Source organism: Moschus berezovskii, chromosome 15, assembly GCF_049115385.1.
Source record: "Moschus berezovskii isolate FMDL1 chromosome 15, NW_MosBer_1.0, whole genome shotgun sequence".
NCBI classification, from domain to species: Eukaryota; Metazoa; Chordata; class Mammalia; order Artiodactyla; family Moschidae; genus Moschus; species Moschus berezovskii.
Window position 1 is genome coordinate 64,371,520 of NC_142474.1, and position 14,631 is coordinate 64,386,150.

At 39.9% G+C, this 14,631-nt stretch overlaps 1 protein-coding gene across 2 annotated transcripts in view; it reads right to left on the minus strand.

Moving 5' to 3' along the window:
- Positions 1–14,631, minus strand: part of MALRD1 (MAM and LDL receptor class A domain containing 1) — a 596,047-nt gene that overhangs the window by 460,741 nt on the left and 120,675 nt on the right. For both annotated transcript variants that reach the window (XM_088844424.1, XM_055428153.2), the window contains 4 exons: positions 13,122–13,274; positions 11,563–11,668; positions 10,741–11,108; positions 4,145–4,557 (listed from right to left, as the gene is read on the minus strand). In XM_088844424.1, the coding sequence (XP_088700550.1) occupies positions 4,145–4,557; positions 10,741–11,108; positions 11,563–11,668; positions 13,122–13,274 (1,040 nt within the window). The remainder of the gene's footprint in view (positions 1–4,144; positions 4,558–10,740; positions 11,109–11,562; positions 11,669–13,121; positions 13,275–14,631) is intronic.

Here is a 14,631-nt window from a genome sequence, read left to right on the forward strand (position 1 = left end):
GGTCTAGCCAAAGAATCTTTTTTTTTTAATTTCTTAATATTTTAATGATGTGATACCACCTGGAGAATTTTTTTCTTTGAAAGTCCATGTCCTCTCCTTGGGCCAACTTCATATATAAATATATACTTCAGAAAACAAGGCCATGTTAGGAATAAGTGAGCAGAAGCTTGTAAGTCCTGGTTCCTGTGGTGCCAAAGAATTAATAAGTTTCTTTAAACTAGGTTTTTGCAGTACTTATCAATGAAAACTGCTGATATTGAAGCCCTGCCAAGAAGAATGGAAAAACTGCTCTATCTATATCATGGAATACTATTTAACAATAGAAAGAAGTGAAGTACTGATATATTTGGTAATAAAATGAATCTCAAAATAATTATACAGAATGAAACATGTCAGATAAAAGTACATGCCATACAATTTGATTTATATAACAGTTTGAGCGGCGTTAGTTAATATACACTGAAAGTTCAGTGTTTGTCTAGGGATGGAAGTGAGGGCCAGAAGGAGATATTACAAAGGGATATCAGGAACTTCCCTGGTCGCACAGTGGATAAGAATCCAGCTGCCAATGCAGGAGACATGGGTTTGATTCCTGGTCCGGGAAGATTGCACGTGCTGCCAAGCAGCCAAGCCTGTGTGCTGCAACTACTAAGCCTGCCCTGTAGGGCCCTCAAGCTGCAACTGCTGAAGCCCTTATGCCCTAGAGCCCACATGCTGCAACTACTGAAGGCCGTGCACTCTAGAGCACGTGGTCTGCAACAGGAGACGCGACTACAATGAAAAGCCCATGCACTGCGATAGAGAAAGCCTGGGTAAAGCAATGAAGACCCAGTGCAGTCAAACATCAATTAATTTTAAAAAAGGGATATTAGGAAACTTCCAGGAATGAAGCACATTGATATTTGAATTAGCTTGACCATACATTCACTATGTACAGTTATCAATCAAATCTCAGAAATCTCATAATAAAAATTAGGTAGAAGGTTGACCTGAAGTTGTATATGCAGTGACTTGCTGAGCTTTAACTGACCATTCCACACATAAAAGCAGTGGATGATAATTTAAACTGACATTAATAAGACAAATTGTTCCTATACCTGCATGAGCAATCTGGTTCTACCCTATATACTTCATTTTAAATGAATGATCCTGAAAAACCTTTAAATTTTTCTATTAACCAAATATTTAGTGAGTACCTATTAATTCCCAGGCATGATACTAGGTAATCTCACTACAATATCACAGTTAATGAAAATGTTGATTGTTGCCACCTTTGCTCAGTAGAGCAGAAACTATGTACATCCATCATTCAATGAACAAACATCCTATTGCTTAAAACAATCTCAATCCTTATTATCTTAAACCATTAATCTGCACAGCATGCAGAATCTCTGATTTCATCTTTTCATGCCTAAAATTCATTAAAAAAAAAAAAAAGAACACTTGGATAAAATCTAATAGAGTACTCTGTGTAATCCAGGTTGGGTTTCAAACCTCAATATTTATGCTTTAGCTTCATAACCAACGGAATCTTTGGTTAATTCCATGGTCATCTGACTCTGAAGCCGCTCCCTTGCAAAGCTGATTTTCTCCTGAAAACCAATTCTTTTTCTTTTTTCTTTTGTACTGGGGTATAACTGATTAACTTTGTTGTGATAGTTTCAGGTGGACAGTAAAGGGACTCAGCCATACATCTACATGTATCCACTCTCCCCCAAACTCCCCTTCCATCCAGGCTGTCATGTAACACTCAGCAGAGTTCCATGTGCTATACAGTAGGTCCTTGTTGGTTATCCACTTAAAATATAGCAGTGTGTATATCCCAAACTCCCTAACAATCCATTCTCCCCATCCATCCCCTTCCAGAAACCACAAGCTCAATTCTGCAAGTGGAAAGCAATTGTTGAGTAAACATCACAAGGAAAGTTTATCCATTTAAATCTGAGAAGGCAATGGCAAGCCACTCCAGTACTCTTGCCTAGAAAATCCCATGGATGGAGGAGCCTGGTAGGCTGCAGTCCGTGGGGTCGCTAAGGGTCGGACACGACTGAGCGACTTCACTTTCACTTTTCACTTTCACACTTTGGAGAAGGAAATGGCAACCCACTCCAGTGTTCTTGCCTGGAGAATCCCAGGGACAGGGGAGCCTGGTGGGCTTCCGTCGGACACGACTGAAGTGACAGCAGCAGCAGCAGCAAGCCAAAATTACAACTGACCTGATTAGACATTAAGAACTAACCTGAAGTGGATGAGCCATTATTAAATAAAAGTCAAAAAACCCTCTTCAATTTAATTTCACATGATTATATGGATCTTACCACTGGGCTGGACAGCAAGATAACACTCTGCACTTTGCAGATTAGGTATCATGATGTCAGCTTATATCTATCAGGACAAAACACCAACCAGATGTGTTCTCTACTGAGCCACATACAATGTATATCTATGATGGTTAGAAGCTCAGGTGGCCTGGAGCTAAGTTCTTGGCTGTGAAACTCTTTACTAGAGACATTTAGATAAAGATAGTGCTTTCAGTTGGGGAAACCGAGAAGTTTAGAATATGCCAAAAAAAAAAAAGGTTTAGCCAGTATAGGTAAGAAGTTTCTTCCAATATATCATATGCATGTCTATTTGACCAGAGGGAAAAAAACAAATATTCAAGACTCCTACTTACAACCGGCTATATGATGCATCAGAAAGAGAATGAGGTTTTCCCTGGTAGCTCAGTGGCGATAAATTTGCCTGCCAATGCAGGAGACACAGGTTCAATCCCTGACCAGGGAAGATTCCACATGCCATGAAGCAACTAAGCCTGTGCACCACAACAATTGAGCCTGTGCTCTAGAGACTGGGAGCCACAACTACCGAGCCCACGTGCTACAACTACTGAAGCCCACACACTCTGGAGCCCATGCACTGCAATAAGAGAAGCCAGTGCAATGAGAAGCCTGCAGACCTCAACTAGAGAGTAACTCCCACTCGCTGCAATTAGAAAAAAGCCTGTGCAGCAATGAAGACTCAGCAGAGCCAAAAATAAAATTCTTTTTTTAAGCAGAGTAAAAAAAAAAAATGCATTATGAAAGAAAAAAAAAAAAGAAACAGAATGAGCATGAATTAAATAGACATTGTGGGTTCTAGAACAAGTCCCTGTTTTTCAGATTACCTGGTAAAGAATCTGCCTGCAATGCAGGAGATGCCAGCTTGATCCCTGGATTGGGAAGATCACCTGGAGAAGGGATAGGCTACCCACTCCACTGTTCTTGGGCTTCCCTGGTGGCACGGATGGCAAGACCTGCAATGTGGGAGACCTGGGTTTGATCCCTGGGTTGGGAAGATCCCCCAGAGGAGGGCATGGCAACCCACTCGAGTATTCCTGCCTGGAGAATCCCCATGGACAGAGGAGCCTGGCAGGCTACAGTCCATGGGGTCACAAAGAGTCAGACATGACTGAGTGACTAAGCACAGCACAAAAAACAACTTGAGTTTTTTCCTTCATATCTATAAAACCGGCAAAAAGAATCTTTGACTTACGCACTTCAGGGAATTGCTGAATCAAGCAAAGTATGCCAAAGCCCTTTACAAAACTGTAAAAGCACATAAGTATTTGAACTTGGTATTGAAACTTTGACTTTTAGGAGAAGGTAGGAAAGATTTAAAGAATATTCCACCAAGAGGAAGGAAACCTAGATTCAAAGTCTGGTTCTGTGCCTGAATAGCTCTTCCAACAACGTGTACTCTCTTCCTGGATTTTTGCTCCTTACCTACAAAATGTGAGGAAGTCAAATGAGAGATTCAAAATAACAAATTTAAGAGTCTAACTTTTGGCAGAAGACTAGTGATGGGGCCAAACATTTTTTTTCCCTCCAGGTTTTTCAATTTCAGCACAACAATGACTTAGATTGGAAGAACCTACAGCTGTGTCCAATGCCACGTGTCCACCTGTAGAAATTTCAATCCACGTTACTGGAGGTAGTCAAGGAGGAAGGCAACCTAATGAGCTTGGGTACACCTTAATTAAATGATAAATGTGTGTCAAGCTAACTGATCAAATTTCACTTTTAATTCAAGAACATAGAGATCTTTCATATTCCTTAAACGTTCTGACGCCATTTTGAATATACCTTGTGAAAGCCATTGCCCATACCTGAAAAGGCTGCCTGCTGAAAAGGTTGAGAGATTTCCGTATCCAAATGGGGCCTTGATTCCCAAATATGTGCCACAGCAGCTGTCCTCTTGTGTTGTTCCAGACTCTCTGGTAGACGGCCAGCCTATAAATGTGCTTTCCGAACATGTGGTAGTACAAACGGAAAGTGCAGCCCTCCGCATCAGTGGCGTTAAGGATCGGGCTGAGCAGAGCAGCTCGGTGCTGGAAAACCTGTGGTTCGGAAGATTCGATGTACAGATAGTGTCCTTGAGCTGTACGCAAAGTGTTATCCTTCATTGGCCCTGTATTAAGCGTTGATGTTGGGCCCTGGTACCGGGTCCAGTCAAAATCATCTTCTGTATCTTGTTTCCAGTTACAAATTCCATTTTCAAAGTTACACTGAAGTTCAGGTACTGAAATGGGCATTAAATAAAACCAAAAGATCATTAATGACCAAAATAACTATGAATGGGAATACTAGTTGCTACTTTGCTTCTGCCAAGGTAAACCATTCTAATCTTTTTTAATACAACATTAGAGCAAACTTTTTAGAAAAGTAAATCTTAGCTAATACATCAAGCAATAATATTTTATAAATAGAGGTGGAATCACTTTGGCCATTATTTTCCAAATGCCTTTTACACCCATCCCATGCCCTGTAGCGCTATCCCAACCTTAGGGAAATGATCACTACCCCACAGCTGGCTCACTGCAACAAACTTCTGTCTCCATGGATTTCAACTTCAGCTGAATGTTCCAATCACCAGTGAACATTAAAAAAATTAAAGGTCAAATTCCGCTCCAGATATGTTGATTTAATTGCTCCAAATTGTGTACCCATCAACTGAGAGGATATTTTACTAGCTCCCTTGGTAGTTCTAACATGCACTGCTGACAAGAATCATACTAATTCTCAATCTTTTGGAATGCCCTGGGGTGAATGGTAAAGTTGTTTACTCCTTGGTAAAGTCCTCACTGGAAAAGACTCTGATGCTGGGAAGGATTGGGGGCAGGAGGAGAAGGGGACGACAGAGAATGAGATGGCTGGATGGCATCACCGACTTGATGGACATGAGTTTGAGTGAACTCTGGAAGTTGGTGATAGACAGGGAGGCCTGGCATGCTGTGATTCATGGGGTCGCAAAGAGTCGGTCATGACTGAGCGACTGAACTGAACTGAAAGTCCTGTACAAACACTATGTAAGGTATGGAAGGAAGCCCAATTTTTAATAAGCACCCAAGATGATTCTGAGGCAGGTGTTTTCCAGACTTCACTCTGAAATCGAATTCTTCTCTCTGGATCCATCCCACCCCAGTTCCAAGTAGCCCTCCTTTGTACCACAATGACCATATTTCAATGGTAGCTTGTCATTTTTCTTCTCTATTCAAAACCCTTTCGTATTTACTTATCTAATCTCAACTTAAATCTAAACTCTATCTTTCAAGCTTTCAGTTCAGTTCAGTCGCTCAGTCGTGTCCGACTCTCCGCGACCCCATGAATCACAGCACGCCAGGCCTCCCTGTCCATCACCAACTCCCGGAGTTCACTCAGACTCATGTTCGTCGAGTCGGTGATGCCATCCAGCCACCTCATTCTCTGTCGTCCCCATCTCCTCCTGCTCCCAATCCTTCCCAACATCAGAGTCTTTTCCAGTGAGTCAACTCTTCGCATGAGGTGGCCAAAGTATTGGAGTTCCAGCTTTACCATTCCCAAATTAAAACAACTTCCTGTTCGTCCATAACTAACTGTCTTTCCCCTCAGCGTGCACTGATTTGTTAGCATGCCCTAAACACCTCGCCTCTCCCTCTCCCTCCATCTATGCCTCTTATGCTGTGTGCCTCATCAGTTCTTAGCTGTGTCTCCTCAGTGGTAATCTTTCCTACTCACTGGGTTGTAGCTCCTTTGAGCTGATGCTTTAAAATGTTTTATTTATCTATTTGTTTGGCTTCACCAGGTCTTAGCTGTGGTATGCAAATGCTTAGCTGCAGCATGCAAATGCTTAGCTGCAGCATGTGGGACCTAGTTCTTTGACCAGGGATTGAACCCAAGCGCCCCGCATTGGGAGCATGGAGTCTTAGCCACTGGACCACCAGGGAAATCCCTGGTGCTTTTAAACGTTTAACTCCCTTCAGTCAGTAGAAGAACTCAAAGCACTTTTAAAGAATTCGTCAGTCCCTTATCCACTCAACACTCTACCGACATTTGTAGGATAATATTGAAATGTATTCATTTTTCAAGATGTGACAATTCTGTTGACACCAAGTACTTTTTTAGAATAAATGGGATAGAATATACGTTTGACATTATTTGGGTAGAAGGGACAGGATTTAGAATCAATGAAGATTCCCCATTTTAACTTCATTTACATAAGTTAATGTTTCTGAAAGACAAATGTCAGCTGTCCTCTATTCATCTTACTAATGGCACTTGGCGCCAAAGGTGAACAAATATTCTGAAACAATGAATAAAAGCATATGTGAGTAAACGCAGCCAGGCAAGAACAAATCATCTGTCTCGAAACCTAGAGAACAGGAGCTTAGACCTAATGAAGGGAACCGAGAGAGTAAATGTCAAATGGGAGATGAGCTTTCCTTTGATATTCTTCACCTGTGACTCATCAAGCGCAGCTGTGACGTGAACGGGGCCCTGCAGGTCCTCTGCAGGTGTCAGTCTGGGGCTGTGCAGCAGAAGGGGGATGTCAAGCAACTGTGTTTTTGACATAAAACTGGCACGAAAGCCAACAGATTTTTTCACATTGCCTGTCTTCAGACTGACTGCATGCTCAATCTTCATTTCAAAAAGGAAGGCACATAGCCCCACCCTTAAATGAAAGATCATATTCCACACATACTTCAAGAAATAGAGCATTGATTTCTAGATGACTAATGCATTCTATGTTAATAAAGTACTAAATCAAGGGACTTCCCTGGTGGTCCAGTGATTAAAACTCCGCACTTCCTCTGTAGGGGGCACGGGTTTGATCCCTGATCAGGGAACTAAAATCCCCCATGCATAGCCAAAAAATAAAAGCTAAAAAATAAAAATAAATTAAAAAGTCTCCATTTAAAAAAATCTCTATGTCTATTTATATTCTTATGACCGACTCACACTGTTGTACAGCAGAAACCAGCACAACATTGTAAAGAAATTATCGTCCAATTAAAAATATTTTTAAAAATTACTATGTCTAGATGGAAGGCTATGAGAGAAAGTGACAGTCACTATTGTTTCCTCTCATTAATATTTAGTCAGAAGAAATATTTTGATATTATAGCCATACTTCCAAAATCCTATTTACTCAGTTAATACTGTGAAGTTTGAAGGATAATTTGCTTATCTTTAGTAATAGATCAACATCTTTCAAGGAGTGGAATTTGAAGTGAGTGAAAAAGTTAAAAAGGCTTTCTAAATTTGCAAAAAATAAATTACTTTTAGGACAAGCAATGCATCTTTTAACAGTCATTGGTCGAAATCATCAATTTCATTTATATGCACTGAAGTTATTAGTTGTGTAACAAGTTGCATGGCAATTCTGACTTTAATGTGCCTGACTGTATTAAACACCACATATGTGCAAAATTCTCCACAATGATTTATATGGAAATTTCTCAGTGTAATGTTTCCTATGATGTTCCAAGTATTTGATGGCTTTCCTTTGGTTTATGATAAGCCTTCCAATTTAATAGTCACATAGATTGAATTTTAAGGATCATTGCTATTTCTGGACAAAGAAAAATGCAAACTTTCCTTGATAGATTTTGGTAATTAAAAAAGAAAAACCTCTCTTAGCTTGTGATTCATTTTCAGAAACAAATGCACCCGGCACTACCAGGAACCGGGTTTATTAAACTGCAAGAGGTACACAATCATCAGATACCATCAACTCTTTGGTAATTTAAATCAGAAATTCAGAACTTTAACATCTCACTCTCTGCTCTCTATATCTAAGACATCATCAAATGCCCCTCCTAAAGGTCCCTCCCCCAGACTTTAGTCCCTGAATCTCCACCACTGTCTCTGGAGAGAGGCTGCCAACCCCTCTCCTGGAAACCACTGCTACAGACTCCTAATAAATATGATCCACTTTCCGCTAATCCACTCATTACACGGTATCCACAGTGACATTTTTAAATCTGAAATTTTAAAATCAATTTTTTTATATTACCTTCCTTCTTAAAAACCTTCCAGTGGGGAAAAACTTCCTTAAAATGGTCTACAAAGGTCTGATAATCTGGCCTCCCCCTTCATCTCCATCTTTATGTTGCATCCTAGTTCTCTCTCAATGACTTGCTCCAGCCATACTGGGTATCTTGCAGCTGCTGTGCGGTCATGCATCAGGGTTTTGCACATCTTCATTTACTTACTATTTTTCAGATCTCAGTTAAGTCACCATCTCTAGGAAGTCCAAAACCATAATTATATAAAGTCACAGCGTTTGGTAAGTCCTGTCTAAGCTCCTGTCATTTTACATTTATTTTTTAAATATGTGAATAATATCTATCTCCTCAATGAGACTGTAAGCCACATGGGGTCAGGGACTCTGTGCAATTGTGCTCATCACTGTATCTCTAGTATCTAGTTCATAAATCTACATAATAAATACTGATAGCTGATTAATTAATCACACAAAGCATTCATTCAACTTTGGAACAATGCTTAGGGACTTTGTCTTGATGGACTAGGAAAACAATGAACTGATCAAGATCACCACCATCAAAATGTATACCTATGGCTGACATCTTGGAATGTGAAGTCAAGTGGGCCTTAGAAAGCATCACTATGAACAAAGCGAGTGGAGGTGATGGAATTCCAGTTGAGCTATTTCAAATCCTGAAAGTGCAGCTGTGAAAGTGCTGCACTCAATATGCCAGCAAATTTGGAAAACTCAGCAGAGGCCACAGGACTGGAAAAGGTCAGTTTTCACTCCAATCCCAAAGAAAGGCAATGCCAAAGAATGCTCAAACTACTGCAAAATTGCACTCATCTCACACACTAGTAAAGTCATGCTCAAAATTCTCCAAGCCAGGCATCAGCAATACGTGAACCATGAACTTACAGATGTTCAAGCTGGTTTTAGAAAAGGCAGAGGAACCAGAGATCAAATTGCCAACATCCACTGGATCATGGAAAAAGCAAGAGAGTTCCAGAAAAACATCTATTTCTGCTTCATTGACTATGCCAAAGCCTTAGACTGTGTGGATCACAATAAACTGTGGAAAATTCTGAAAAAGATGGGAATACCAGACCACCTGACCTGCCTCTTGAGAAACCTGTATGCAGGTCAGGAAGCAACAGTTAGAACTGGACATGGAACAACAGGGCGGTTCCAAATAGGAAAAGGAGTACATAAAGGCTGGATATTGTCATCCTGCTTATTTAACTTATATGCAGAGTACATCATGAGGAATGCTGGGCTGGAAGAAGCACAAGCTGGAATCAAGATTGCTGGGAGAAATATCAATAACCTCAGATATGCAGATGACACCACCCTTATGGCAGAAAGTGAAGAAGAACTAAAAAGCCTCTTGATGAAAGTGAAAGAGGAGAGTGAAAAAGTTGGCTTGAAGCTCAACATTCAGTACACTGAGATCATGGCATCTGGTCCCATCACTTCATGGGAAATAGATGGAGAAACAGTGGAAACAGTGTCAGACTTTATTTTGGGGGGCTCCAAAATCACTATGGATGCTGATTGCAGCCATGAAATTAAAAGACACTTACTCCTTGGAAGTAAAGTTATGACCAACTGAGATAGCATATTAAAAAGCAGAAACATTACTTTGTCAACAAAGGTCCATCTAGTCAAGGCTATGGTTTTTCCAGCAGTCATGTGTGGATGTGAGAGTTGGACTGTGAAGAAAGCTGAGCGCCGAAGAATTGATGCTTTTGAACTGTGGTGTTGGAGAAGACTCTTGAGAGTCCCTTGGACTGCAAGGAGATCCAACCAGTCCATTCTAAGGGAGATCAATCCTGGGTGTTCATTGGAAGGACTGATGTTGAAGCTGAAACTCCAATACTTTGGCCACCTCATGCGACGAGTTGACTCACTGGAAAAGACTCTGATGCTGGGAGGGATTGGGGGCGGGAGGAGAAGGGGACGACAGAGAATGAGATGGCTGGATGGCATCACTGACTCGATGGACATGAGTTTGAGTGTACTCCGGGAGTTGGTAATGAACAGGGAGGCCTGGCGTGCTGTGGTTCATGGGGTCGCAAAGAGTCGGAGACGACTGAGTGACTGAACTGATGGCTGATTCACTTCAGTGTATGGCAGAAACCAACACAATATCGTGGGGCGTTCCCCCTGGTGGCTCAGTCGGTAAATTATCTGCTTGAAATGTAGGGTACACAGGTTTGCTCCCTGGGTTGGGAAGATCTCCTGGTGAAGGAAATGGCAACCCACTCTAGTATTCTTGCCTGGAAAATCCCATGGACAGAGGAGTTTGGCAGGCTACAACCCATGGGCCCACAAAGAGTCAGACATGACTTAGCAAATAAATCACAACCACCAGCACAATATGGTAAAGCAATTATCTTTCAATTAAAGTAAATAAATTTTTTGAAAATGAGTAAGAGGGACCAGAAAGATACTTACCACAATTGACCTCATCAGTATAATCACCACAATCATCCACCAGATCGCATAACTGAAATTTTTTTACACAAGTCCTAGTGTGCAGACACCAGAAATTATCTGGCCCTTTGCAGCTCTTCGAGGGAGGTGGAAGAATACAATTTTCGAATCTGATATCATCAATAGCTGAGACACCAACATAAATGCCAAGACTGACTTTATGTAGCAACAAATGGAAGGGCTGAGTAAGACGTCCAAGTTGAACAACTGCCTGTGACCACTGGTCACCCTGGTTATACAATACTCTCCAGAGTACCGTGGACTCGCTGGAATTTTCCATGTGTAGCTGTAACTCAGCTGCCCCCACTGATAGGCCATAGTTATAAAACCTGAAAGAGAACAAACACAAGAAATGGAAATGATTTCTGGAAAAGACTAATTGTGTGACTTTTACTCAGTCAACAGTCAATCAAAAATGAGTTAACACAATAGATGTCTTTATTTAATATTGTGGCCACCCATTTGAAAGAGCTTATCTGCTCAGGTGCATACTCTGATTCTCAGGACCCTAGGAACCTTTCTCAAGGAGTTCAGTCCAGAACTCAGGAAGCAGTGTTAATTAAATTATAATCCACTGTTGGAGGAAGAGTTCCTTTTAAGAAAGAACATTATAAATACTGATAATGTGCTCCTAAGTAAAATGCTAAATGTAGGGATCTAGTGCAATAGCTATTTTTAAAATAAAGCCAAAGTATAGGAAAAATTACAGTATCAAGTATATGCAGTACTATGTTTGCAACTGTCAGGCTGCTAGAGTAATTGACCATTGTTTTCAATATTTACCAGAAGGAAAGAGTGCATCCAGGTCCTGTCTGGCTGAAAGTTGGGCTCTGGAGTTTAGCAATTTGTGATAAGCTGTTGCTTTTCTTCAGAATGAACATAAAGTGCCCTATTGGAAAATAAGAAGAAATCATAACTTAACCTACTAAATTCTAAAATGAGACATCTGTCTGTAACCCCTACACTGAAGACTATACAACAATTAAATATCAATAAAAGGGATTGTTAGCAAATTTGCTTTTATGAGTACTCAGCTATCAACTAGAGTTTGGCCAAAATGATGCCAAAAACAACAGGTAGTTTCCATTAATTCAGCCAAAAATATATCTATACTCCATCCCCAAAACCCATAAAGGAGCACTTCTTTTTCGACAACGTAAGTACAATAGATAATATTCAACTGTTCTATTATTGTTTAGTTGCTTGGTTGTGTCCAACTCTTCGGTGACCCCCTTGACCATAGACCACCAGACTTCTCTGTCCATGGGATTTCCCAGACAAGAATATGGGAGTGGGCTGCCATTTCCTACTCCACACTGTCCTATGTTGTAGTATCATAGAACTTTACTGCTTCTCTTTTTCTTCTCAGACTTGAGCAAAGGTAAACTGAAGTACAGATCTCCCTTGACTTAAGATGAAGTTATGTCTCATAAGCCCATCATAAGTTAAAAATATCAAAGTCATAGCACAGGGAACTCTACTCAATACTCTGATATGGCCTATATGGGGAAAGAAACTAAAAAAGAGTAGATATAGACATATACACTCTGCTATGTTTAAAATGGATAACCAACAGGGACCTACTGTATACAGCACAGGGAACTCTGCTCAGTGTCACAGGGCAGCCTGGACGGGTGGGGTGTTTGGGGGAAGAATGGATACATGTAGATGTATATCTGAGTCCTTTTGCTGTCCACCTGAAACTATCACAACACTATCAATTGGCCATACTCCAATGTAAAATGAAGTTTTTTTTAAATATGTGTATTTTAACATATATACATCAGATATATGTATAACTGATTCACTTTGCTGTACACCTGTAACTAACACAACATTGTAAATCAACCCTATGTAAATAAAAAGTTGGTTTTTTTTTAAAGAAAATATTGAAGTGCAAAAGGCATTTAATACACCTGACCTACTGAACATCACAGTTTGGCCATGCCTCCCTTAACAATGCTTAGACCACTTACATTAGCCCACAGTTAGACAAAATCATCTAACACAAAGCCTATTTCATACTACAGTGTGGAATATTTCATGTAATTTATTGAATGCTCTACTGGAAGTGAAAAACAGAACAGCTGTAACTGTATCGATTGTCCATCATGGTGATTACGTGGCTGCCTGGGAGCCGCATCTCTGCCACTTCCCAGCATCAGAAGAGAGCATCACAGGTGTATTGTTATCCCAGAAATGGTCAAAATTCGAAACATGATGTATAGTTTCTATTGAATGTGATCTCTTTCACACCATCATTAAGCTGACGAATCATTAGGTCAAACCACCGTTAGCTGGGGAAAGTGGGAAGGTTCGGAGAACCTCTGCAGAAGTCTTACCTTGAGATGTGTTGTGAGTGTGATCTCGAGGTGGAGCCTGACCCTCAAATTCAGCAGAAAGGTTACTTCTAGAGCTCCAGGTCCACTCAAAATCGTCACCACGGGCTGCTTCAAACCAACCACAGCTATCCGTTTCAAAGTCACATTCAGTAACTGAAAAACAAAAATGCAGCTTTTCAGTATACTCTTGAAGGTCATCACGTGCTTAAAAGGGTAGACAGAGCTCAATGGGAATCACCTTGCCATATTTCCCTAAGTAAAGTTTTATTTGAGGGAAAAAAGGATGCTATCTGATCCCTTCAAAAAAAAAAATCAGAACTGTGCTTTTCATACTGGAAATTGATAGGTAGAATCAACAATTTAAGAATATTTTCCAAATATTTTTCTAAGAAACAGCATTGGGACTTCCCTGGCAGTCCAATAGTTAAGCCGTCACTTTACAATGCAGGGGGACACAGGTTCGATCCCTGGTCAGGGAGTTAAGATCCCACATGCCTCCCAGTGAAAAAAACCAAAACATAAAATGGAAGCAATATTGTAACAAATTCAATAAAGACTTTAAAAAACTATCCTCATCAAAAAAAAAGAAACAGCATCATTCGGCCACATTGCTTATAGAATTGCAAAGGTCTAATTTATTCCGATACTTATACTAGTTTCTCTGCTATTATATTATCTGGAAGGTTTCATTGATCCTACAGACTATTTTAAACCAAACCATGAAAAGACACTTTTAAAAAATTTAATATTTGAAAAATCCAGATCCATGATTTTTAACATTAATGTTCACTTCTGATATTTGTAGAGTTACTATTTCCCAAAGCACTGAATGTATCACCCAATAGAGACAAGGCAAAATAATATGAACTACTTTTCAAGTAAAAAGGAAGAGAAACAGTTAACTTCCATAAAGACATTCTGGAGGAGGAAGAGAAGAAAAAAGTAAAAGGGAAAGAAGGGCAAGTTTTCAATAATAGTAGTGTGGAATTATAACTAATACGCAGTGAATACCAAATGGAACAGACTCTATACAGTAGGCTTTACATAAATCTAACTTTCACAATAGCTATGTGGAGAAGGTATTATTATTGTTGTTTTACAGAGAAAGAAAGGAAGGTTTAGGAAAACTTTTAACTTAACCAAGGTCACACAAGTAGAAAGTTGTAGAGACTGATTGAAATCAAATATTCTGACTTCTACTCTAATACTATTTCTGTAACTGTTGACAGTAACTTTTAATTGTCACTATATTGGAAAAGGGATAAACCAAAAAGGGGCATGATCTGAATTTGCTTAGTGAGGATATTTAGGTGTTACTACAGACTCCAGTGAAAAATAAGTTTTGCTCCATTGATGATTATTACATTGGGATCCTTGGCCGCTGGATATTTTTATCCAAGGACACAGTAATAAGCTGCACAGATCTTATTTTAAAAAAACAATTTAGAAAGTAAGCAGTATATTTAAGAGATAAAAGCATGAAGTAAATCACTCAATGAAATTATAAAAT